General features: G+C 43.5%; 1 protein-coding gene across 2 annotated transcripts in view; it reads right to left on the minus strand.

Moving 5' to 3' along the window:
• Positions 1-343: 343 nt before the first annotated feature.
• LOC139695699 (E3 ubiquitin-protein ligase TRIM45-like) overlaps positions 344-23,383 on the minus strand; it is a 38,011-nt gene continuing 14,971 nt past the window's right edge. Inside the window, exons 4-12 of one of the 2 annotated variants that reach the window (XM_071594491.1) lie at positions 22,012-22,299; positions 20,897-21,109; positions 19,864-20,261; positions 18,221-18,589; positions 12,840-13,320; positions 7,506-7,635; positions 4,297-4,411; positions 2,181-2,304; positions 772-1,016 (exon numbers count right to left, since the gene is read on the minus strand). In XM_071594491.1, the coding sequence (XP_071450592.1) occupies positions 889-1,016; positions 2,181-2,304; positions 4,297-4,411; positions 7,506-7,635; positions 12,840-13,320; positions 18,221-18,589; positions 19,864-20,261; positions 20,897-21,109; positions 22,012-22,299 (2,246 nt within the window). In that variant the 3' untranslated portion in view covers positions 772-888. Of the gene's footprint in view, positions 1,017-2,180; positions 2,305-4,296; positions 4,412-7,505; positions 7,636-12,839; positions 13,321-18,220; positions 18,590-19,863; positions 20,262-20,896; positions 21,110-22,011; positions 22,300-23,383 lie in introns of both variants that reach the window. The other variant, XM_071594483.1, reaches the window with a different exon arrangement.

The following is a 23,383-nucleotide window of genomic DNA, read 5'->3' on the forward strand; positions in this document are numbered from 1 at the left end:
GAAGGACTACGGTGGAATGAGCCTCTTTGTGGGTTTAAAATTGAGGGGGGTGTGAGGCGCAAGAGGTGGAATGGATGCAAAGTGATTGGGACAGGAGCAGCACTATGTCGCATGAGAAAGGGCAGGGGGAGAAAGTAGGAAATATTTGCTTCCCTTCATTGTAAGAGTCATACTCATAAGTATGTGCTACAATGGAAAAAATATTTAAGCCTTTTGCACCATCATAGCTGCCCTGATGTCAATTCAAATTGTAATGAACATTATTTCTTTAGTGCCATATTTGAATTAAAACAACAACAAAGGAAGAGAATGAATTGGAGAGGAAAATAAGAATTTTTGCCAATGCTTTTTATTTTGAAGCGAGATTACAGTCTCTAATCGATGATAATGATCCCCACCACTACATTTGTAAACTTGTCAGTATTATAGCTTCAGAACAACTCAAATGGTAGGAAACTCTGTTCATACCATAAGTGAATTGAGTAGTAACCATTAGTAATTCTTTGTATTGAGCCATTAAACTAGCAGACTGCCAATTTTCAATGGTATGAGATGGCATAATATTATGTAATGAGGTCAAGTTTGTTAATGTGCTGAACCTCAAATATTTTAGGGGCACTGAAAAATAAGCTGATCTGGAAAGCACAGCTAGCTCTCTTATTTCCTCTTGCTTCAGCTGGTCACTCCACTGATTTACAAAGGTGTTCTTATCTCTGATGCTGCATACATTGTGTGTGTGTGCAACAGAGCAATCCACACAAACACACACAGTCCCTGTCCCTTGGAAATGCAGGGCACTCAGAGGGAGAGAGGCATGGGGAGAATTGGTTTGGGGGTGCGACCACTCCTTCACCGTTTGTTCTGCTACCCTGTGAGAGATCCTTGCAATCAGATAGTGTACGTGGAGACTCCATTAGAACGTCCACACTCAGAGCCCTCAAGCACATTTCCACAGCATGACCAGTGGCGCCGTCCTGGATGACCTGTGTGGCCATGACCACAGCCCTTATAGCCACCTGTAGGCAGAGAGAGGTTGTTAACACACTGCACAAGCAACAAACAAGCATAGTACATTTTAAAAGAATGGAGCAGTAGTGGAAAGGAAGCCGCCACCAGAGGCACTGTTTAGAGTTTAAATATTTTGTTGCCTCTTCCATGGACCTTGATGTGGTGAAAGGGCCTGTCCATACCTCGACCAAACCAGTAAATACCTACAATAATAATATTTGGTTATTAGTTATTTGGTTATCTCAAACTGATCTGCCACTAACCAGAGGCCATGAGATTTTGAGTGATTCAGTTGAATGTTTTTCTTCGTTCTTTGTCATTTTAACTTTTCATTGAAATAATAATACATTTAATTTGCCCAAAGATCATATTATGAAAATACCAGGTGGATGGTGTATGTATACGATATAAGGCAAAATGATGAAACCATTTTAAACATTTCAAATTCAGTAATGCATAACGTCTTTTATTGATATGAAGTGTAAAACATGTATTGACAAAGCCATGCATAATTCTATGCTTATGGTGAAGAAATAAATTGAATTGAATTGATAAATGAACAGCAAATTAGTTGTATGTAATTGTAAAGTGCATTAATTATATGTGATAATTTTGAGTACAGCAAAAAATGGCCAAAACTTTCTGGGTGTTTTATGTTAAGTCTGAGAAATTGAGGAGTTGATAAAACTGACTGGGTGGCACTGTTGTTCATGCATACAGGTACTGCTCAGTCACATGATACAGGGAACAATAGCAAGTATGTTACAGTTGACTGCAATAGTGTTGTGTAATGGCTATTATTGACTTTAATAATGCCGTCCACTCTAATTGTTTTGACACATGTATACCTTGAAAAAATTAAATTAGCTCCACTGTTTTTGGGATTTATTTTTAATTAAGTTTTATTGCATTATTCAGCTAATTTTTACTAATAAAATTCAAACCAATTTGAAATTGACTTGATTCTGAGAAATCTAGTGAGCTAACATGAGAAAGAAAAAAATAGCAGAATTTAGAAAGTAGGAGATAGGAAAAATGTATATAAACCGGATTTGGATGATCCTTAAATTGCACCAGTATCAACAGGATATTTATAGCAAAACAGACCCAAAAGGGCTTCCTGAGATAGATAAAATGAGTGAAATTTAAGAGGAAACAAAATGGGTGGTCACCTGGCATCTTCCCACCACATGCACAGGTGGCTTCCTTGTTCCCATGGCTGGAGCAGAAAGTACAGCAGTGGAATATTCCTGTGTGAGCTCGGATTGTTCTGGCATGTACTGTAAATGGACTGCCCTGCAAATAACACAGTGCATAGTGATGGATTAGAAATGTTCTATTAAAATGTTCTACCAACCTTGCACATAATATGTACTCTTAAAACCACAAAACTCCTCTGAAATGGTCATGTTGAAAGAAGGATGCATTGGCTATGGCAAACACACAAATAACTCACTCTACCCCAGATTTAGGTAAAAAAGAATGGATATTATATGACATCTTTCGTGCCTCTGAAAGTGATTTTAGTAAGTTACCAGTTATATCTGATAATAAATCACTGGCATCTATTTTTAGGGTCTTCAGGTCATATGACTTTCATAGACCCATTTGTCAACAACGATTTATAAAAAAATGTTTTGGTAAACCAGGAAGTATATTTTCAGCAACATGAACTGACATTTGTGACCTGTGGTCATACTCTTTATATATTTATGGTTAAAAAATAATTTTTTAGATAGGGATTTAATCAATGTCATTTTAGGAGAACACAATCCCTTTTAAGTGAGCAAAAACTTGAAATTTGGCATGAGAATAAATCTTTAGTAATGATTTCTCTATTTGATTTTCAATTGTCAGTTCTAGCTATAAAGCGATACATCATCTTTCTAAAAGATGCTCAGGAGTTCTATCCCATTCTTTCTCTCAGCTCCATCTTTCTGATTGCCTGTGAGGCAGTCAATTCGGCATCATCTTTCCAGTTTAGTAAGAGAAAGGCTCTGTAATTCCAAAGTAGGAGCTGTGTGACCCTTTCATTTAGATCCCCCATTAACATAATTCATGCAGACAATTATACACATTCTGTTGATGAATATGACAATCCTGGAAGATTGTGAACCATATGCTGGCAAATGTCTTGATAAAGCATGGTATAATGTGTTGTGACAATTAATCTAGTCAAATTGTATGATGCATGACTACTTTGGGAGAAAATGAGTTCATTCACAAGAAATGTAAAAATACATTAATCTAAACCATCTGCAAATTTAAGCTAATATTGAACAGTTAGAGGATTGGTGGTGTATAATGCAAAGAGGAATTATTCAATCACAATATGTATTTGCAAAAATGGAAGAGGATTCCACAGTTGGAAGATGACCTGAGGACAAGGGAATGCCATAAACTTCTTTATCTAAAACAGAGGTATTTAAGACTGGAATGAATTTCCTGGAGAATTTGTTGAGTCCATTTCCGAAAAAATATACAATGTTTTGAGAAGAGATTCTTGAAGTATGAATTAATGTGGTATTATTCAGATACATGATCCCTAGCATTGCACTGTTCATGTATTTTTTTATATCTTTGCATGGTCCTGAAATATTTTCCTTCTTTAGTTTGCTCCTGCTTTACATTTGCAAAATGTGCTGTTGTTTTACATTATCCTCTCAGACTAAAATGTTAATACATTGATTGTGATGATTGGTGCCAGATTTTATTATTCTTGGCTCCTAGCTAATAGTATCATTCATAAAACAAATAAATAGTATTACTTTTAATAATTTATTATAGTTTTGACACAAGGAGTTCATGTTATGTAATATGCTAGAGTAGCATACTAATATAAATTGATAAAATTCCTACACAATGAAAATAATAATTACTGTTCAAAACACATTGCATTCACAAAAATGTTAAGGAAGCCATGAAATTTCCAAACGCAAAATAATGCACGATTTGCCAGTATATTTAAATATCAGAACATACTAATAACTTTTGCAGATCCAATACCACACAATTTATTTCCTAATTTTTAATGTTGCACAACTTTCTGTCCATTTGATTCATTAATATTGTGGAAGAGAAGTAAAAAATGCAATATTTTCAGGTTCCATTTCGTTCAAACTGCATTATGGCTTGACAGTAGCAATGGACAGTGGACTGGATGAGGGTGGGGAGGAGTGATGATTCAGCAGAGTCTTGTCACCTCCAGGTCTTCAGCTTGTCTGTTGGGACTCTTGCTGAGGGCCAAAATTCACCCCAGGTTCACTCATTCAGCGCATATCCACACACCTGAATGTGCTTCCCTTGAACAGTCACGACTAATGACAGCACTCCAGCTGCATCGGGAATGAATGTGAGGGTATAACTGCCATCCTTTTGATCAGATACATACACTGGCAGCTGGCTGCAAAAAGGTCATTATCACAATGTCAATTATTAGCCTTTATTTTATGTGAAATATACAATATACATAGACATATTTTCCATTTATTAAGACACAGGGGAAATATAAGGTATTTTCATTATGGAACAGCCATTCTAGGAGCATCCCTACCCAGCCACTGACAACCATTCAAAATGACATTGAACAAAGGAAATGATTGTTGATAATTCTGACCCAGGGCAGGCAATCAAATTATGGTTTAACCCAAGAGCTTTCCTCCATATTCCTTCCTTTCCTCTTACTTCTGGCCCATTTATTTGCTGAAGTCATTCAATAAATCAATGGTTATGTGGAAAGGGCTTTTTGTCCTATTTGAAAGAGTTACAAATAATTTGATCAAGAATTATTCAAATTTTAATATCTGTAGTTATGTTTGAGTGATGAAGTCATAAAATTGATTGGACTCATTTCTCCCATTTATGCCATTTTTAATAATTATCATAAAGATCTATATGTGAGTGGTGCTCTTAGTTCAGTGGTAACCTTCCTTATACATACTCAGGTTAGGAGAGGTCTTTCATTCTCTTATATTCTTTGAAATAATCTCTGTGTGTGTGAATGGGGTTCACTTTGGCAACAGAATTAAATTAAAAGATTGGACCTGCACCCTTAACAAGAGCAACAAGGTTAATGGCCGTAGCCAATGTATTACAACTGAAGATGGATGATTCTGAATTGCTCAAGTGATTTTGTCATGTGGACATTTAGTGCACCATGTGCATCCTCCATTCTCTCATTTCCTTTTGCTTTTTTCCACACCACCAACTGGCAGCTAAGACTCCATGGACAAATGAAAAGCACCTATCACAGAGATCCTGGAGCCACATTGGGTGAGTGTATACAGGGTGACTGATGGATGTAAAAGGTGGGATGGGGTATGCAGTGGACTTCTAATTTATCATTGAGGGACCAAATGGTCCAGAGTATGCAGATTTGTTGAAAGTATATTCATGCTTGATTTGTAGATTTCTAATATCAACTATTGCCATTAGAATTCCCTCTGATGGGCACTGTCTGGTATAAATGCCCAGTGGCAATCTCCAATAAATATCTTGATACACGCACTGATGACATAACTCCATTGACTGGCAACTGAGTTTTAATTCATCATGTGCATCCACTGGGTTGGGGATGCTGGTAGGACCTCTAGACATAGAAGTCAACTGCAAAATAAGCAAGTTTGCTTGAAAAATAATAATTCATTGACAGTGATGGCACTTGAAGGACATAGAAGACCATTCTTTGGGTAGCACGGTCTAAAAAGTCCACAAAAGTCAATGCCAGTGCCATGGCTTTGGGACTTGCTGCTGCCAAACAAGAGCCTGCAGGAGGGGGCAGCAACATTCTTTTATCTCGGTGAAGGTGGGGCCCACAGTGATTAGCACAGCAACACTCATTTGCTGAAGGAGGGATAAACATTATTTGAACAACTGCGGCACTGAAATGTTAAAGGCAATGGGAAACTACCATGTTGTCATTCCAAGGACCAGCAGATGGTCAGTGGTCTCTTTTTCTATTATTGAACTAAGTAGCAGACATGATGGAATCCTCTCAAGTTATATATTCTGCAAGTAAACTGGTCTCCTGTTTTTATTCCTGGGTGGGGACTACTCAATCAAATGTATGTAGATCAACTTGATGAACCAACACAGCTGAGAAACCATGGTCTTGTGTTAATAAATTGTGAATTTTGGAATGGCTAACTTCTTTTTACCTTTTCTTGCAATATGGAGAAATACCACATAGCCTGAGACAGTGTCTTACAAGAGTGGAGGTGATGTAAATTTGATGCTACCAAGGGCCGATGAAAATACAATGGATAGAAAACAAATGAGGAATGGAGGGGGAATGGAGATGCTAATGGTAGGCACTTCCAAGAGAAAGAGAGGCAAATTAATTGGACATATCCTGAGGCATGGCAGCTTGCTCGAAACTAGAATTGATGGAAATATGAAGGGGAAGAAATGCAGAGGAAGGCCAAGGATGAGCTCTGAGAAGCAAGGAATGGAAGCTATCAGTCCAAGAAGCTTTGAGGGAATGAAGACAGGTTGGCAGATTGGAAAATGATAAGTTAGAAAACTGCTGCCAACAATCCCTGGATTGATAACTCATGATAATGTGAGGATGCCAGTGAACTTCAGCCAGTGCAGTGCTTGGTTATGGGGAGGGAATGAGGAAAATGAAGTAGTTGGGAACCTGGGTTGTGAGTGCTGCCTGGAAGTCTTTAGCATGGTGCACTTGCTATCTGATGCCTATTAGCCAGTTTAATCAACTTAATTGGCAGGAGAATGTGAATTATTGGAATCTATGAATGCAGTTTATGCCAGACATATTGCATTGACATTTTTTAACCACATGCAACAAATTATGCAAAGCTACTGGTGACTTTACAAATATTTTAAGAATGATATTTTAACTCCTTAAATGGCAACCAGTGAAGTAGATACGAGTGATTGTCATAGTAGTTTCATTTTGAATAGAGGGTGTCCGAGGGATATGCCAGAAGTTGTGAATGGACAGTTTTTGGTGGACAGTGCTTGGCCAGATGATGTTACACTTAATCTGATAAGTTGTGCCCAGTTCAATATATGGTATAATCTATGCATACAATACAGGTTTGCTCTATTTTACTACTGAGCACAATTTTCTTCTATCTGTAGTATACATTTTCACCCATTGGATGCCATGCAACGAAGGTCATGAATTTTCCCCATCATATAGTTTCATTCGATTAATAAGAGTTTTTTGTAATTATCAATAAGATAGGCCAGTTAAAATGTAAGGCCATGCTTCAATTTTATCAATTATGTATAGTCTTCAAAATGCCTCTAAAATCCCATTTCAAGAAAAGATATGTAAATAGATTATATGCAGATGGAGTATCAGACCTCCTTGGCCCTTCTAAAAAGCTCCTAGGTCTACTCTTGGAGTGGGTATGTGAAATAACATTTCAGTCAGTTGTCATAAGTGGTGTTGTTCTCGTCCACCCTCTCCCTCCCTCCCTCTCCCTGGCCCTGAGGCAAATGGTAGGCTTGTTCACTGGTCGGTGACTGACCGGTGGGAGGCATCTCGATAGCGTAGCTCGGCAACCACCTGTTCCCCGCCATGTCCAATGGGCTGGTCATCAGCATCCCTTGTCACCACCACGGCCTCTGTCTTTCGGTGCTGGCGGCAGTTGGACAGACCTACAGTGAAAACAAAAGACATTCAGTTGGGATTGGCCATATTTTAGCCCCATGCTTTGCTGCTTGCAGTTAAGACTCAAATTGATATGGAATCATCGAGTAATCCCATTTAAAGTGGTATCTACTCAAAACAAATTCCCATTAATACTTTTTCTCTGCAGGGAATCATGAAATATCTGGATGCAAAACTCTTCCCCATTAAAGATGTTTTACTAAAGTGTATAATTTCAACTGACAAAATGTCCTTCATTGATAAGATCATGAGATATTCATGTTTAATGTTAATGATAATTAGTGAATTTAGGCTTAGTAAGACCCTATTTATGCTGATAATGTAATCTGATTGCTCCATTCAGTAACAGCATACAACAAATATTTGTATCTATCTGTACTGGAGTCTCCCTCTCTTGCTTTATCTTTTTGATCTGAGCTATTCAAATTGTGTGGGGCCATAATAATTAATGTAGTATCATTGTTAAACTTGTTTCTTCTGAACCTTGGTAAAAGTCTACTTCTCGGTTGTTCTCTTCGCATCTCAAGTGACTCCCAGCCTAATCTCCCTAAAAGGCTCGTCACACGCATCTTCTTATTATAACATTGCAATTTGTCGGATTTTCTCTAGACTTTATCCATTTCTTTTATCAGTGAGTTCTCCCGAGGGTCCAAAATACTGGTGGCATATACCAAATGTGGCCGAACTACAGCGCAATAACACCTTATTTTAACTATTGCAGTACGTTTCTCCACCACCCGTTTAATGAAGTTAAATTTCTCTCCTCATGAAAGGCGTGGTTTAAAACTATCTCTAAATGTTCATCATGTTCTATCGTAGGCACAGATTTAGGAACAGCTTAATTAATTTGCATAGTTAACTAGGAGCGGATGTGAACTCCGATCACAATTTAGTTATAATGGGGTATAGCGTCCGATTAAAAAAAGATAAGGCAAATGGTTTGGGAAATTAAAATGCATGAGTATTAACTGGATTGGCAGGGAAGGAGTATCACCAGGCTGTAGAGAAAATCATGAGTTACGGATAGGAGCTGAGTATTATCGAGGAAAAGTGGGAATAAATCAAAAAAGGGATATCGAAAGCCGCAAAAGAAACTATAGGAACTGCTAATAGGAAAAGTATAAGGACACGATGGGTTGCGGATGAGGTGATGAGGAAGATAGATGAGAAAAGAAAATGTAGACACAGAGTTAGTCAGAAGGAAGCACAAAGAGTTAAATGATAACTTGAGACGGGTAACAAATAGAGCAAAAGAAACATGGTGGAAGACGCAGTGCGGGGATATGGAAAGTTTGCCGGGGAAGGAATAAATTGGTGTGGCTACATAAAGGTTAAAACACTATCGCGAAGTAAAAAGGGAAGATCGGTGTAAACGGTTAGAAATAAGTTGAGAAAATATTTGGTGAACCAGGAGAGATCCAAGAGAGATGGAAGGAATATAGTATATAGAAAACTCTATAGCGAAGAGCTTAGGCCAACAAGGTTAGGCATAGAGAGAGAGCATGACGTAGATGAAGATATTTTAGGTCCAGGCTTACTCGACGGTGAGAGGGGAAGGGCAATAAAGGATATGAAATTAAATAAGGCCGTGGGGGGTACACAACATTCCTGCAGAACCACTTAAACACTTAATAAAACTCGGATGGATGAAGAAGGCGGCTGACGCCAAATATTCAAATGATAAATAGACCCTATGGGTGTTGTAAAACACATTGGTTATACGGTAAACGAAGCATGCATTGTGTATAAAAATACGAGGCATAAGTTCATGTCACCCCTTTCCGCCTCCACCTCCATCAATCCATAGTTGTCCTTTAAAGCGGACTCCTCAGCCGGAAGATCGTCCGCCATTCCCTAATATTGGCCCGCACCGCTACGTGACTGACGTGCCTGATATTCGCCCGGCGATTGGTGTTGTCTCGCGGAGGAAAGCAAAGTGCCGCCCTCCGGTTAGCCACGTGCCTCAGGGACGGATTCGGTCGAAGGCGTTCCCGTGCGCTGACTCATCCTCCGCATTTGCAGCCTCGGCCCCCCTGCCGAGGCGGGGGCGGCAGGAGGGGGGCCACCCACGTCCCACCTTTTTTCCTCACGCCCGAACACAGTCCCATTCGAAGGCGGATATTAATAGCGCCGTCGTGGTCGTTAGCTTCTGGAATGCTTTTCGAAAGAAAAGCACGCATCTCTCTCAACTGCCGCAAAAATGATATAATATACACACGCACTAAAAGCGATGCGCTCGTGTGAGTGCGTGTGTGCTCTGGCTGTCAAAATATTTCTCTTCCCACAAGAGTGTACCGTGGAAATGCGCTTCTCTCCGGCAATCGCAAACAACGGAGGCCCCGAAGCAGCGAGGAGGTGGCAATCTGCCTCCTCCCCCGGGGGATGCAGGGCGCGGCGAATCGGGTCACTCCTCCGATTACTGATATCTGCCTCTAGGGCAGTCGGTCGGATTCCTTTAGGGATCTCTCCATTCTGCCGTCAGGGTTCTTGACCGTACCCTGGCACCGAGTCGAACCGCGGAAATTCGGCGTAAGCCCGTGAGTACATCTCAGAAACTAACACTTTCCGGAAATAATAGAGTAGTCTGCGTCTTTAGTTAATGCGCACAACGATCTCCATTAGAATATATATATATATATATATATATATATATATATATATATATAATGGGTCATGGTAGTCCAGGGGGTAGAGCGTTGGACTACTGACCGAAGGGCCCGGGTTCGATTCCCAAGCCACTCTGGGCACCTACAGCTCCACCCTAGCTATGTGATGTTTCGAGTACCAGATCTTCCTGGGAAACCATAACTGGCCCAGGGAAAGGGATTGCCCCCCCTAACCTGCTAATGTGTGAATTTCACTCGCCATATATGGCTTAGTACTGGGTGAACTCTACCATCACCTACCAAGCCGACCTTTGGGTTGATTACTGTGTTTATGGTTGTATATAACTGAAATATTAAACTAGTGCCTATACATCATGAATGTGAGGTTCAAGTGAATGCGTACGTCTTTCGGATTCAGCGATATATGCCAATGTAGACACATTCTTGTCGGCAGTCACAGTCGGCTCTTTGGAAATAAATTTTCAGTCTTATCAATACGTAATGTCTTCAAGCATCAGTTTTTGATTGGGGCTCGGAGCTTGATCAAGTACACTGGACAGGAGCCAGGAAACATGAGGGAGTCTGAGAACATATTCCAGAGAGGGCCCCATTCTGTAGGGCGCCTATCCCCATCCGTCACTCCCATCCACGTGGCGTCACATCATCGCGCCTGCGTTTCCCTAGAACGGAGTGTGCCAGGCGCGTGCGCATACTCGGTTGCGTATATTCACGGCGCATCCACTTCTTGCGGAAATCGAGGGGCGAAGGAGGAAGGCACGATATGACGTGAAGGGGCTCGGCAAAAATAAAAGCTGGCTCATGCGTTTTGGCAGCTCCTTTTCCAGCGAATGACATTGCTGCTCAGGAATGTCTGAACACCATACTGAATACACTTTTGAACATTAAAATGAGGTCGACATAGATAAACAGTAGTTCATTATGGTCACTTGAGGAGCGCTGCAAAGTCACTTCGAACGGTGACATAAGCGGGTTTTGGATAGGTCTGACTAATACCGCTCGCTATTGTGGAATCGTTTAAAGCCATAAATCATATTCCCCGCACGTTATCTCCTTCTTCATTTCCTCGTTCATTCAACGAGCCGATCTTGCTATCGTAAATCTATTGTGTAATCCTACGAGTGAAATAATGTTTCTCCTTTAAATTGGTGCCAAGGTTTGTGATGGTGTTTAAATAAATTTTTTGTTGTTATTAAGCCCGTAAATGGTGAAAATTAGTTTATTTTCCCCCGTGGGAATTCTTTATTCGAAAAGCGTACTCTCTCACATCCATCCTCTCGGCTGGATCCTGTACTCCAAACGCAATTGACTTGGTGCTTCCTTGTCAGAAAATCCCGATTATATTTTTTAAATGATTATAGACTCTGTTTTTTCCTCTCGGTGTCCACATGCCGGAATATTCACCTGGATTTCCACTACACTGAATCGATATAATATCTCCGTGACGGAACCAGTAAGAAATACTTCTCAGAATCCATTTAAAAATGTTTTATTCCACGAACTTGCGAAGCGTAGTGACTTGATGTTGTGGGAATGAGAGCATTACGTATCCTGCTGTTGGCATAATGTGTGGAAACATTCGTCTTGATAGATTTATAACAAAGAACTTAGGACTTTTTTTAAAGCCTTTCCACTGAGGACTTTAGATAGTTTAGCATAAATCAACCATCTCGTATTATTTACTTAATCAAGAAGCAAATGCTTGTGCAATAGAAGTATGAAAGCATACCGAGAATAAAATGCGAAGCAGTTAAATAATGACACAATGGAGGTCGCGGGGTCATGGCTCTTCTTTTTTGGGCGATATTGCCGTCACCTATTTGCACTGTGGTCGCCATCGCGTGATTGACCACGTGCGATGGCCGAAGCCGCTGCCCATGGCACGACGATGGCTGTGGCACCACGGAAAACTGTTATTTGTTTATTACGGTAGCGCCCTTAGAAGAAGGCCCATCATTGCACCCAAATTTAAGAGTGACCTGTTATTAATGGCTTATAAAACATTAATTAAAATTAAACAGTTTACACACGTAAAAATTAATATTCTTGAAGAGAAGGGGGTCTGTGTGTGATGAGTGAAATGGGGAAAATTGGTTGAATGTATTGACCTAGGATATCTTACGTGAAGGAGGCGAAGCGCGGTTGAATATTATTGCAAATAATTATTCGTAGAGTAAAAATTATTCAAAGGCGAGAAGACTCCAATGCTTGTCTTAGTTTTACGAGAGATCGTTTTTACCGCTAGCTGTCTTAGGTACAGCGTTTATTCGCGATAGAATTAGCACAAAAGCATTTTTCGTGTTAAAACAAGTTTTTAAACGAATAAATTAAGGCGTGACAGTTGTTTGCGTTGGAAAATAATTGCACCTAATCGACAACAGGCGCAACAACTAATAGGATGGGAAAACACAGTGGTTCTGCATAATATGCTAAACGAAATAAAGTAGGAAATTTGGGAAAATTAAATGCATACTGGGGCACTGCTTCACGGCTTCGTGGACAGCATATCTACATTTACATAACGTATGGAGTGGGAGTGGCGCACAGAAGCAGAGTAGCGGGAGGACCTTCGGAGGAGATGCGGCACTTGGCGGGGCACACGGCCTGCGCGGTGACCACGCCGTACATCTGGTGGCCGTAGATGGTGGCGGCTCGCTCCGCTGGCAGGAACTGCAGGGACACGGGGCATCCTCCACCGGCAGCCCCGGGGCCCTCGTCCCCCGCCCCCGGTTCCTCGGGTGGAGGGGCCCGGGGCAGGGCCCGCACCGCCTCCGCTCGGCACCAATCAAGGCGCCGCACCAGGGCGCCTGCCATCCCCAGCAGCTCGGCGTCCGACGCCTCGGCGATGAGGTCATCGGCGAACCTGACGGCCGTGGCCACGCCTTCCACCTGGCGTTCCAACCCCGCTCGCCGGCTCCGGAGAGCCTCCAGCTTGGAGTCGCGGGCCCGCCAAGCCTCCGCCTTGAGCGCTGTGCGGTGCTCCTCCAGGGCGCGCACCCACGAGTCCACGAAGAGGTCGACCTCCACCTCCACCTCAGACGCCCTCACCTGCGGGGAGAAGAGGTCGTGGCCAGAGGAGGGGCGGCCGGAGAGGTGCCCGAGAGAGCGAGCGGGTCGACTCCGCGACTCCGGAAATGCCCCTAAGTGGGTAGTTTCTCGGAAGCGGAGTAAAGGCGACCGATGAGGGGGCGTGCTTTGGCCCAAGTCTTCATTCGGAAGGATTAGTGAAACCGAGTTATGTGAGGTATTGTTTCAGTTTCCGGCAGGCGGGTTGTTTGCCCAGCAAAGGTTTCGCGCCCCCTCCCCTCGTCCATGGGGTTTATTCGGCATTTTCACAAAGTCGAGTGCATTTATACGATGCGGTCATATAATCAATTTGGCGATTGAATTTTGATGCAATCGGGAGTGGACTGTATTAGGCATTCCCATTCGTTTACATCTCCAGAAACGTGGCCAAGTCCCAATCAAGTCGAAACATATCTACCGGACCATGTCATTGGGTAATTTGCAATAATTGGGGATTAGGGTGACAGTTTATTCATTAATATATGACTGACTGAAACAATAAATCAATTACATTTAATATCTCGGGATTCAACTTCAATTGCCCGAAGAGGTACAGATAATTAAGCATTGCAAACTACACCTGCATCTTTACTTCGAGATACGTGGCCAATAAAATGGATATTTTCAATTTTAGCATCCATATTTAAATGTAAAGCGAGACTTATGAAAATATTTATACGGAAAAGCAGTTCCCAGAGGAATCACAAAAATGTACATATATTTTATGCAATTTGTAATTTACGAGTTCACTTGTCCTCGTATGTCCACTTCACTATGCTGCTAACGGTAGTTTGCAATAGCCTATTGTACTTTTCTGTTTCCCAACTTAGATATGGGTTTGTATAATAATAAACACTTGTACTGCTGCATATTAAACATTTATAACCGCATAAGAGTAAATATCTATAAATAAATTAGTAATGTGGTTGAGGAAATAATAGTATATATATAAATAATCTCCAGAGGGAGACCAGAGAGCCGGGTTCCATTCCCGGGGAAGCCTCTCTGGGCATCCTCAGGTCTACCCAAGTTGTATGATTTTTCGGTTACCAGATCTTCCTGGGAAATCATAACCGGTACAGGGGAAGGAACTGGCCCCCATTATTACCCCGATGTGTGACATTCACACGCCGTATAGGGCTTAGTACCTACCAATTTAGCATTCGGGTTGATTACTGTGTTTATGGTGTTTGGTGCATTGTAATGGCAGAACTTTTTCCACTCTTTTTTATTTTTCTCGCATTATTCAAGCGCACCGGCAAAGGGCCTCCGAGTTGTTAGTTTATATTTCCGTTTTTCTTCAGCTATAAATTAAATTCTAGAAATTCCAAGAAATTGCGGGAGACAGTCACTTTAAACAGAATCATCCGCTGTATGTGCATTAAAATGCATATTTAGCGCACACACCGGGATTCAGGTCAAGGTGAATAATTTTTACTCTTGGAAATGGTTGCATTAAAATTCTAGAGTTTTTAATTTTAATATTTTGTTGCTGGCATAATTGTTTCCTGTGCGAAAGTGACTTGTGCAATGTGAAAATCCATGGAATCATAAGTGATGTTAAGCGAACGGCCTCCTCTTGCGGGAGAATATGTTTAATCACTTCTACGGTGTTGATACTTTACCAATATTTGATTTATTTCTACAGAACAGATGAATTGTTATCGTTCAGAAATAAATTTCTATCGAACCACTAAATTCTTACAGATGTTCAAGTATTACTCTTGGTCAGTTTACAATAAAGCATAATGATTCTTTAAAATGATATTGGAAATTTTTTTCTCAAGAAAAGTTATTCACATTAGTCGACGCATATCGACATAGTTTATAATAATACATATAAGCCCTTTAAACGCACAGTAGTGCTAGTTTAATACGATAAAGGCCATTAGACATAGATTATTATGCGAAATATGGCAAGGATTGGTAAAAAAAAAACTTCAATTCACAATTTATTAACACACGACCAACATCATCAGGTGATACTACGCAGAATCGAAAGCATGGTCGTGCGTGAATAAATTGTGGAATTGCAGTTTTTTTCCCTTCGAGTCCTTGAAATATGGAGAGATTTTATTCATTTAAGCCACAGCATAACATTGTTGCACGCAAAATCCAAGAATATTCACTTTAGTGGACTTCATACTTCACGCCCTTACTCACCGTTTAACTATTGTGCAGCGAAGGATTTGATCAAATATATTTCATCGCATTTGATTAAGATGAAAAAGCTGAACATCAGTTAAGGGGGTGGGTTGCCAAGAAATAAGATCAGCTAGCTGTCAACCTAATTTTTGTTTTGCAGGACACATAAAGGAGTAGGGAAATCCTTTCATAATCTCATCCTTTCTTCTCTCCTCTTCGAAGTGGACCACCAAGGGACCACTTGTCAATTTCATCGCCTCCCTCTATGTTGTTGTCTTTCTTTCCAATGTTATCACATCATTTACAGCTCTGCTATTACTTTCTTTACATAGGGTCTTTCCCTCCCTTCCACCCTGGAATCCCTCTAATTGCAACACTTTTTCCCCAAAAGTTTTTCCCTCTCCTCTCCTCTTCCTCTTTTTTGCTATTTATATGTCCGACTCATCACTCACTTCTTGGGTCCATCTTTTTGTTATCTTCACTTCCGGGAGATATTGGCAGATTTGTTATCCTATTTCATTTATTCTGTACAAATTCCCTAAATACGTTAACAATTTTTCATTTCTCCCGTCATGTTTTCTACATTTTTATGTATTTCATCATTACTTTTTTATTTTCATTCCTCTATAGTTTTTAGAAGGCCCAGTGTTTTCTTAATGATTCACCTTTTCAGTTTTTCCATCCTGCCTAAACTATACACGTATCTCAATGCGAGGCGTTTGATTGAACTCAGGAATGCTGCCTTCACCATTCTGTATTATAACAGCTAATTTTCGTATTTTTATGCATTCTTTTTTATTGTAAATATCTTAGTTAAACCGCATACCTCTGCATTATATGAATTCTTTCCTCTTTGGCAGATTTTTCTAAACCATTTTCTTTCGCTATCGTTTCTCTTAAATAGTCGAATATTTAAAACTGAAAAAACCTTTATCTTTAATGTTTTATGGGCCCGAAAGTATCCCACCTGCGTTTTTTTTATTTTTTGACTGTGATGGTTTTGTGCTCTACGAATTTTATCCAAGAGGTCAGGCGATTGACAAAGAATATTACGTTGAAGTTCTGAAAAGATTACGTGATGCCTTGAGAAGAAAACGACCGCGTCTCTGTTTAAGCGGTGACTGGCTTCTTCACCACGATAACGCGCCAGCGCAGCCATCGAACCTTGCGCAGCAATTTTTGACAAAACACAAGATTGTACCAGCCTCCATACATTCCCGACATAGCTCCTTGCGACTTTTGGATGTTTCCAAAGTTGAAAATGGCCCTCAAAGAAAAGCGGTTTGACGACATAGAGCAGTGCGACGCGCAAACTGAAGTCCATTCCAAAATCTGCGTTCGAGGACTGCTTTTAGATGTGTAAGCACCGCTGGGAGCGTGTGGTTCAATCAAATGGGGACTTCGAAGGATGCCACGGCCCGGATGAAGAAGATTAGTACCAATCCGGAGATATGAATGCAGGTCTGATAGCTTTCGGACACACCTCCTATGGACGCTGGGGAGATAGGGTCTTAAATGAGGAGGCTTTGAATAGAGAACTACAAAATTCGGCACGAAAAAAAAACCGAGGGGTTAGTGCATGGGAAACGCCAATGAAGTCGACCGAAGGAGCAGGGCAGCTAATTGGAGTGATGGAGTGGGTGTTGACCCAGATGTGAGCGTGCCTAGCAGGAGATGGAGAGGCTGGAAGACGGCATGAGGACCAGCTGCATCCATCGAACTGCGAGGTTGAGGACTGCGTAAATAGAGAGAGATTGAAGGCCGACTGCCTGTCAAATATATGTGCACAAGAACATTACTTTGGTATGTAACGCATCGTTAGAGATATCTTTAGGTCTAATTCCTTTACCTTTCACAATGTTGATCAATGTCAATTGAGATCGACCAATCAGGAAGCCCCTCACGTACTTTAGGTTTAAATTAAAGATGTGCGCAAATCCTTCACCCGTTGTATTGTCGCTCAAGATTGATTAATGAATTGATTGGTTATGACTCTGATATTAGCATAAGGCATCTGGGGCGCTTTGTCATCGTGGCGTACTCTAAGCTTGCTTGTTTGCATGAGCATGTTCAAATTCAAAATTACATTTGCGTATTTATTGTTAACTAGCCTTGAATCCTGCTGGTATTGAATGCAGGAATTTGAGAAACGTAACTTAAGTCGGGGTTGACTGTGTATGCGCGAGAAGAGTTCCGTTCAGGGTGCGTTTGAAGAAATAAAACGTAGAGCGAAAAATGAATCCTGTCCATCATTTAAGTGAAAGTCGGTCAGTTGCCCAATCACGAACAACGACACGGTTTCTTAAGTTCTCCAGTCACGTGCGATCCCTCGCGAACAACGTGCACAGTTTACGGGAAGAGGCAGAGAGCGAGAGTGGACAAAATTGAGAGAGGCATTCAAACAAATATTTATTAATCCGGTGCGAGCATTCAGAGCGTAAAGCAATGCCATATTTCCTCGGTGATTTCAAAGTGAGAGTCAAGGCCGACCCGACGGAGTGTCCCCGTCGGTCGCCGATGGAGACACTCTGTCGTAGAGAAGGGAAGCGTAGTGATAAGCCACTACGGACGACGCAAAATGCGCTGAGGTCGACCTCAACTGTCAGATGACTTTTTATTAGTCCTTGGATACATCGTGAATGGCCACGCCGCTTCTCGGCCGTCGTGATCGCTCCTGTTTTCGATGCGACCGACCGGTCAATGAGCGGGCGGCTGCGTGACTTGGCAATGTCCTCACCTGCACCCGGTGCTCGGCGCTCCGTAGGGCGTCGAGGTTGGCGAGGGCGTTGTCCGCGTAGGGGCGCACCTTGTCGAGGGCGGTCCTGACGGCGGGTGCGGCCCAGTTGCGGGCCGCGTGCGCCACGGGCTCGCAGCGATGGTTGGTGGCGCAGGGGCAGGCGCGGCAGGCGAGACGGCCGCAGGGGCCGCAGAAGAGCCTCTGGGCGTTGCCCGGGTGATGGGGGCAGGGTGGTAGCCGCCCCGGAGGAGGCCGGGGGGCGCCCTCGCCCTGCACCAGCGAGTGCCCCGCCGTGTTCCTCTGGCGGCGGTGTGTCTCCGAGCAGAGGACGCAGAGCGCCAGCGAGCACTCGATGCACCTGCCGGTCGCCTGCGGAGAGAACGCGTCGGACTGCAGGCAAAGAATTAAGTGGCAGCCGGGTTGGAGTGATGAAGTGGCGAGATGAAGGGAGGGTAGGGAGTAGTTTATTAAAGAAGCCTTCAAAAACAGGATAGTTTTGACGATGATGACGATAGGGACCTTACGCCGAATAAGAATAAATAAAGAGCTTATGGAAATAACGTGTGATATGCGTTGCGGAAGTGCGGGAGGTACGGGATGCGAGTCCATCGCGAGGAATCATGGTGATGACATTCTCAAGAAAAAATAGACTACGGTAATCATTTAAACTGATCAAAAAGTTTGGTTTGGTGGATGAGCCCAATCTGCAGCAATCCGTGCCAAAAAATTATGGCTATTATCACGATAGAACAAGGCATGATTATTACAGTGAACTGACTTTCGAAGAAGTGAGTGAAGTTGACCCAAGAAAGAACAATACGTACGAATGAGTGTGTTAGTTGAGAGATTATGACTCGAACTGTTATATGTCAGATTGCTGATGAGCTCTAATTTTTACGATTTCCAAAATTTGTAGAAATCTGCCGCATTTTATTTGGAATCGATCTTTCCTCTAGTTTTCTTGAGGAAATTTTCCCCGCGATACAATTCAAGTTCCCTATGGCCTCTCGCAGCATTTATTTTCGGTCGGCGGAAATTGTATCAATTTATTTAAGCTCATATTGGGTGAAAAGCTTACTCTGATATGAACGAAGAAGCTCAGAATAATGATTGAAGTAAGGAAAGCTGTGGAATTTGTAGAAATTTCACTCCGAATGTTACAGAATTCCCTTGAGGCACAGACAAGAGCAATACGTATTAGGAACGAATGAAATGATTGACAAGGTGTAGCCTTTAGCTAAAGAGGAATTATATTGTATTTAGCAATGGGTCATAATATCAGGAAGGCTTTCATAACCTGAAGATGCTGAAACATGTTTAGAAACTGTGTGGATGATATACCCAACTAGTATTGGCTCTTTGAAATTGTGCACACACTTATATTATTATTCGGATTAAAACAATAAGGGTCTTAGGCAATGTATGAATCCATTTTCGTTCATACGAGTATTGAATTTTGCAGTTCAAGGGGCTGCCACTGCCCCCTCCCCTCCATTGCTGCCACTCCATCGCGCTGATCCCATTAGTTAGCGCGAATGCCATCGAGCGTCGCGTTGATTAACCCCGCCAAAGCCCGCACTGCTGTGGAATGCATAGAGTGGGAAAGAGAGCGGTTTCGAATGAAATGGCGGGCGTGGACTCACGTCGAGGGAGCAGAGGTCGCACTTTGGACGCGGCGCCTTCCCGCGCCCAAAGTGCAGGCGGTGCAGGAGGACTGCGTGAAGCGGGAGCGCGGCGACGGCGGCGTGCACGACGGCAGACGCCGCCGCTGGCGAGAGGGCGCCGCGCCTGGTGCCGGCCGGCGTCGGGGCTGGCGTCTCGGTGCCGCAGGCGGGGCAGCGCAGCAGGAGGATGACCCCGTCTGCCCCCTGCTCCCCCGCCTCCGACGGCACCGTGCTCCCGCGCTTCCTCCACGGCATGGGCGGCAGGGCGGGGGCCCGCAGAGAACCACCGTGGGCTCTTCTGGGCAGCGGAGGTGAGGTCGGCGGGCTCCTCACCGTCAGGCTCCGCTGCAGGCCCAACCTCCGAGGGGAGGGGTCTCCTGTGGACGAGAAGGGGCTGCTGCAGGCGGGGCGTACCGTTGTGGAAGCGATTCGCCTGCCTCCATTCTCCACAAAATTCCAGTGCGAATCCAAGCCAGACAATCGCGCATTAACCGGAACCAAAATATGGCAAATAAACAGAGTAATTGGTTCGTCAAATAAAATAATCGAAACGAGTCTTCAATTAGACGCCACCGGAGTTGAAGAATCAACTCGTTCGACATTTTCTATCCCTCAGCGATGACTTGGCTGATCATTCTAAGGAATAATACGTAATTATTTTCATATTTTCTCGGCATAGTGTGCCGCAAAGAGAAGGTTTTGCTTCGCCGTGGTTCAAAAGAAAGCTCCGTCAATGAGAGGGAGGACTCTTGCGTCTTGAAGGGGTTCCTCACCCTCATCGTCCCCTGGCACGCATCCCCGTGGACCGATCGGGGGAAAGTTTCCTTTCTTTAGTTTTATTCTTCCGGGAAAAGTAGAGGAAAGTGAGATACTTTCTGTGTATGTGTCTTCATTCATTCATATGGATACATATTTAAGGAAAAAAGCTTCCTTGACCGGGACCTGAATCACGGATTACGCGAGGGTGGGGGGCGGTTGGTGTTTACGGGGTGTATGAACAGTGACTACTCACTGGTCTTTGGGTGTTCGTCGTCCTCCAAGGTGGGGGGGACCCTCCGGCGTCCGCTCCGAGGACTCCAAGCGCCCTTGAACGAGGCCCAGGACCTCAAAGATGGCGGGCCCCTGGACGAGGAGGCGGAATCCGAGCGGCCGGACTCGGATTGAAGTGCCCTCGGGCGAGAAACCACTTGGCCGCCACTGCCGGCGTCCACCTCCACCAACGACCCTGGCGGGGGCAAACGAGAGGTCAGTGAACCTTTAAATAGGGTGCGCTAGGAGAGGGGAGGGTTCTAGGTGAGAAAGAAGAAGATGAAGCGGGTCTAGGATACCCTGAAAGGTAGCGGGACGTTCAGATCCCTGAACGCTGGGCGTTGGGGTATTATCTCAGTGTACATAATATTATCTCAGACGAACGGGAAGGGTTCCGGAAAGCAAGATGAGAGGTAGGAGGCATTAAGTTTTGAGGGAAGAAATAATTGGGAGGTAAAGTAACTTACTGCTTTGTGAAAGCCCTCCAGGAGTCACGAGCGATATTAATTGATTTTCAGGAACCATCAAAAGCCTACCTTTCCTAGTGATTCCTTGGCGCATCTTTTAATAAATTAAGTTTTTAGAAGAATCGGCTTTTATCAGCGAAGGAAGGTAGTATTAAATTTAATGTCCATAATAATTAATGTTTTTCTATATTATTTCCAAAGACTGTAAAAATAAGCCAACATCATCAAGATTAACGAGTTAACCCGAATTCTGAGACATGAAAAATCAGAATTAATGCAAAGAGGAAATAAAATCCGGTGCTTTCCCGGCGTGATGCGCGTTGAAATTTTTTTCAGGTATTCCACCGTGTCGGAGTCTCATTTGAAATGAAAATGACTTTGCAGTATCGCACACCCACACTAAAAAAACCTGACCCGCTTCGATGCCACCGTACGAGCATCAACCGTCATCAAACATGCCGTCATCGCGATCTCTGGACGATGTCAAGTTGGCATGGGAACCGTGTGGGCTCTGCCATTGAGTAAACCGTGTGGGATGGTGCAAAGTGCGCACCACTCCACGCTCCGAGGTGCGTTGGGCGGCGCTCCTTCCGAGAGGGAGAGAAGGGGGGGGAGGACCTTTGGCACCAACCTTCGGCGGTGGGCGTGGCGGCCGGGGTCGTGGCGGTGGGCGGCGTGGCGGCGGGCGCTGAGGAGAGGGGCGTGGCGGGTTCCCCCCCGGTGCCCGCTTCGCCCTCCTCGGCCGTCATCTCCATCTCCTCCACGCCCTCCTCGTCCTCGCACGGCACGGCGCACAGCTGCGGCAGCAGGAGGCGCCGGAGGCACGCCGAGCAGAACACGTGTAGGCACGCCAGCACGCGCGGGTCCTCGAAGGGGCGCCGACACAGCGGGCACAAGTGCCACGGCACGCCATCCTCCTCTGGCACCACCGAAACGAGAGCGGGTTACCCCACACATCCGCGATGGGCCCACGGATCGCAATCGAAGTGCATCGACTGCGACCCGTGGCGCCACTCCCGATGACTACTCCCTCCTCCACTGATGCCTTCCCAATCATTTTGTTGTCTACTCTCATTAGAATAGTATCAATGTTATCATTGTCATGGCAATAATACAAAATCGAGGCTGTTAATTTTTGATTCCAAATATACGATTCATCAATCTTTTGATTGATAATTGCTAATATTTATACATATTAATATCGCATTATTATAGCGACTATACTCTTAAATTGACATATAATTTCGGCAAACACACTGAGCCTCTGTCGATACAAGAAATCCTTTTTCGGCACCACACCCTTTTCACCTCTCTTCCCAAACCACCCTCACCCCTTCCTCCCTCTACCTTGGAAAACTAACAGGGGAGGGTAATTTGGGCTTAGGAGGTGGAGGGGAGGAGAGACGGGTGGTTTTGGGCGCGACGAGGGGAGGTGTATGGAAGTGGACCTGAATAACGGTTTATTTCAACTTTTATAACTTAGCGTGACGGAAACCAGTTTTACGATTACAAATGTGTTGACGCCTCTTGCCAAGGACAACCACAACACCGTCTAAGAGTTTTGCAATGCCCATCAAGAACCTACTTCCATGAGGTGGGCTATCACTACTAATAATGATAATAGTCTTCATTTGGTTGTTTAAATCCAAATCTGCTCGGTATACACTCCCGTGACTGGGCAATATTATACCTGTAATTTTCAGGGGGAGAACGAGCACACAAGCCACGAATTAGCGGTTTATATCTTTGCATGTTTGCCTTATTACTGATTGCCATCGAGATACTGAAGTAATGTCGGCACAAAAAAGATTTCTCAAGCCAGACACTTGAGTGTTTGGGATGAATCTGAAAATGTGGAGTCAGCGACTCCTGATTCAACTCCTTCGAAAACAGCAATCAGGTCGATCATATTTTCGATCGGATTTTCTTATTCGTTCCGGAAGATGACCAATTCACACATACAAGTGCACCCCCGGACCTGGCACTCTTTTAATCTTAGGGTG

This window comes from Hetaerina americana, unplaced genomic scaffold (genome assembly GCF_022747635.1).
Source record: "Hetaerina americana unplaced genomic scaffold, ioHetAmer1.1.p SCAF_1, whole genome shotgun sequence".
Classification (NCBI taxonomy): Eukaryota; Metazoa; Arthropoda; class Insecta; order Odonata; family Calopterygidae; genus Hetaerina; species Hetaerina americana.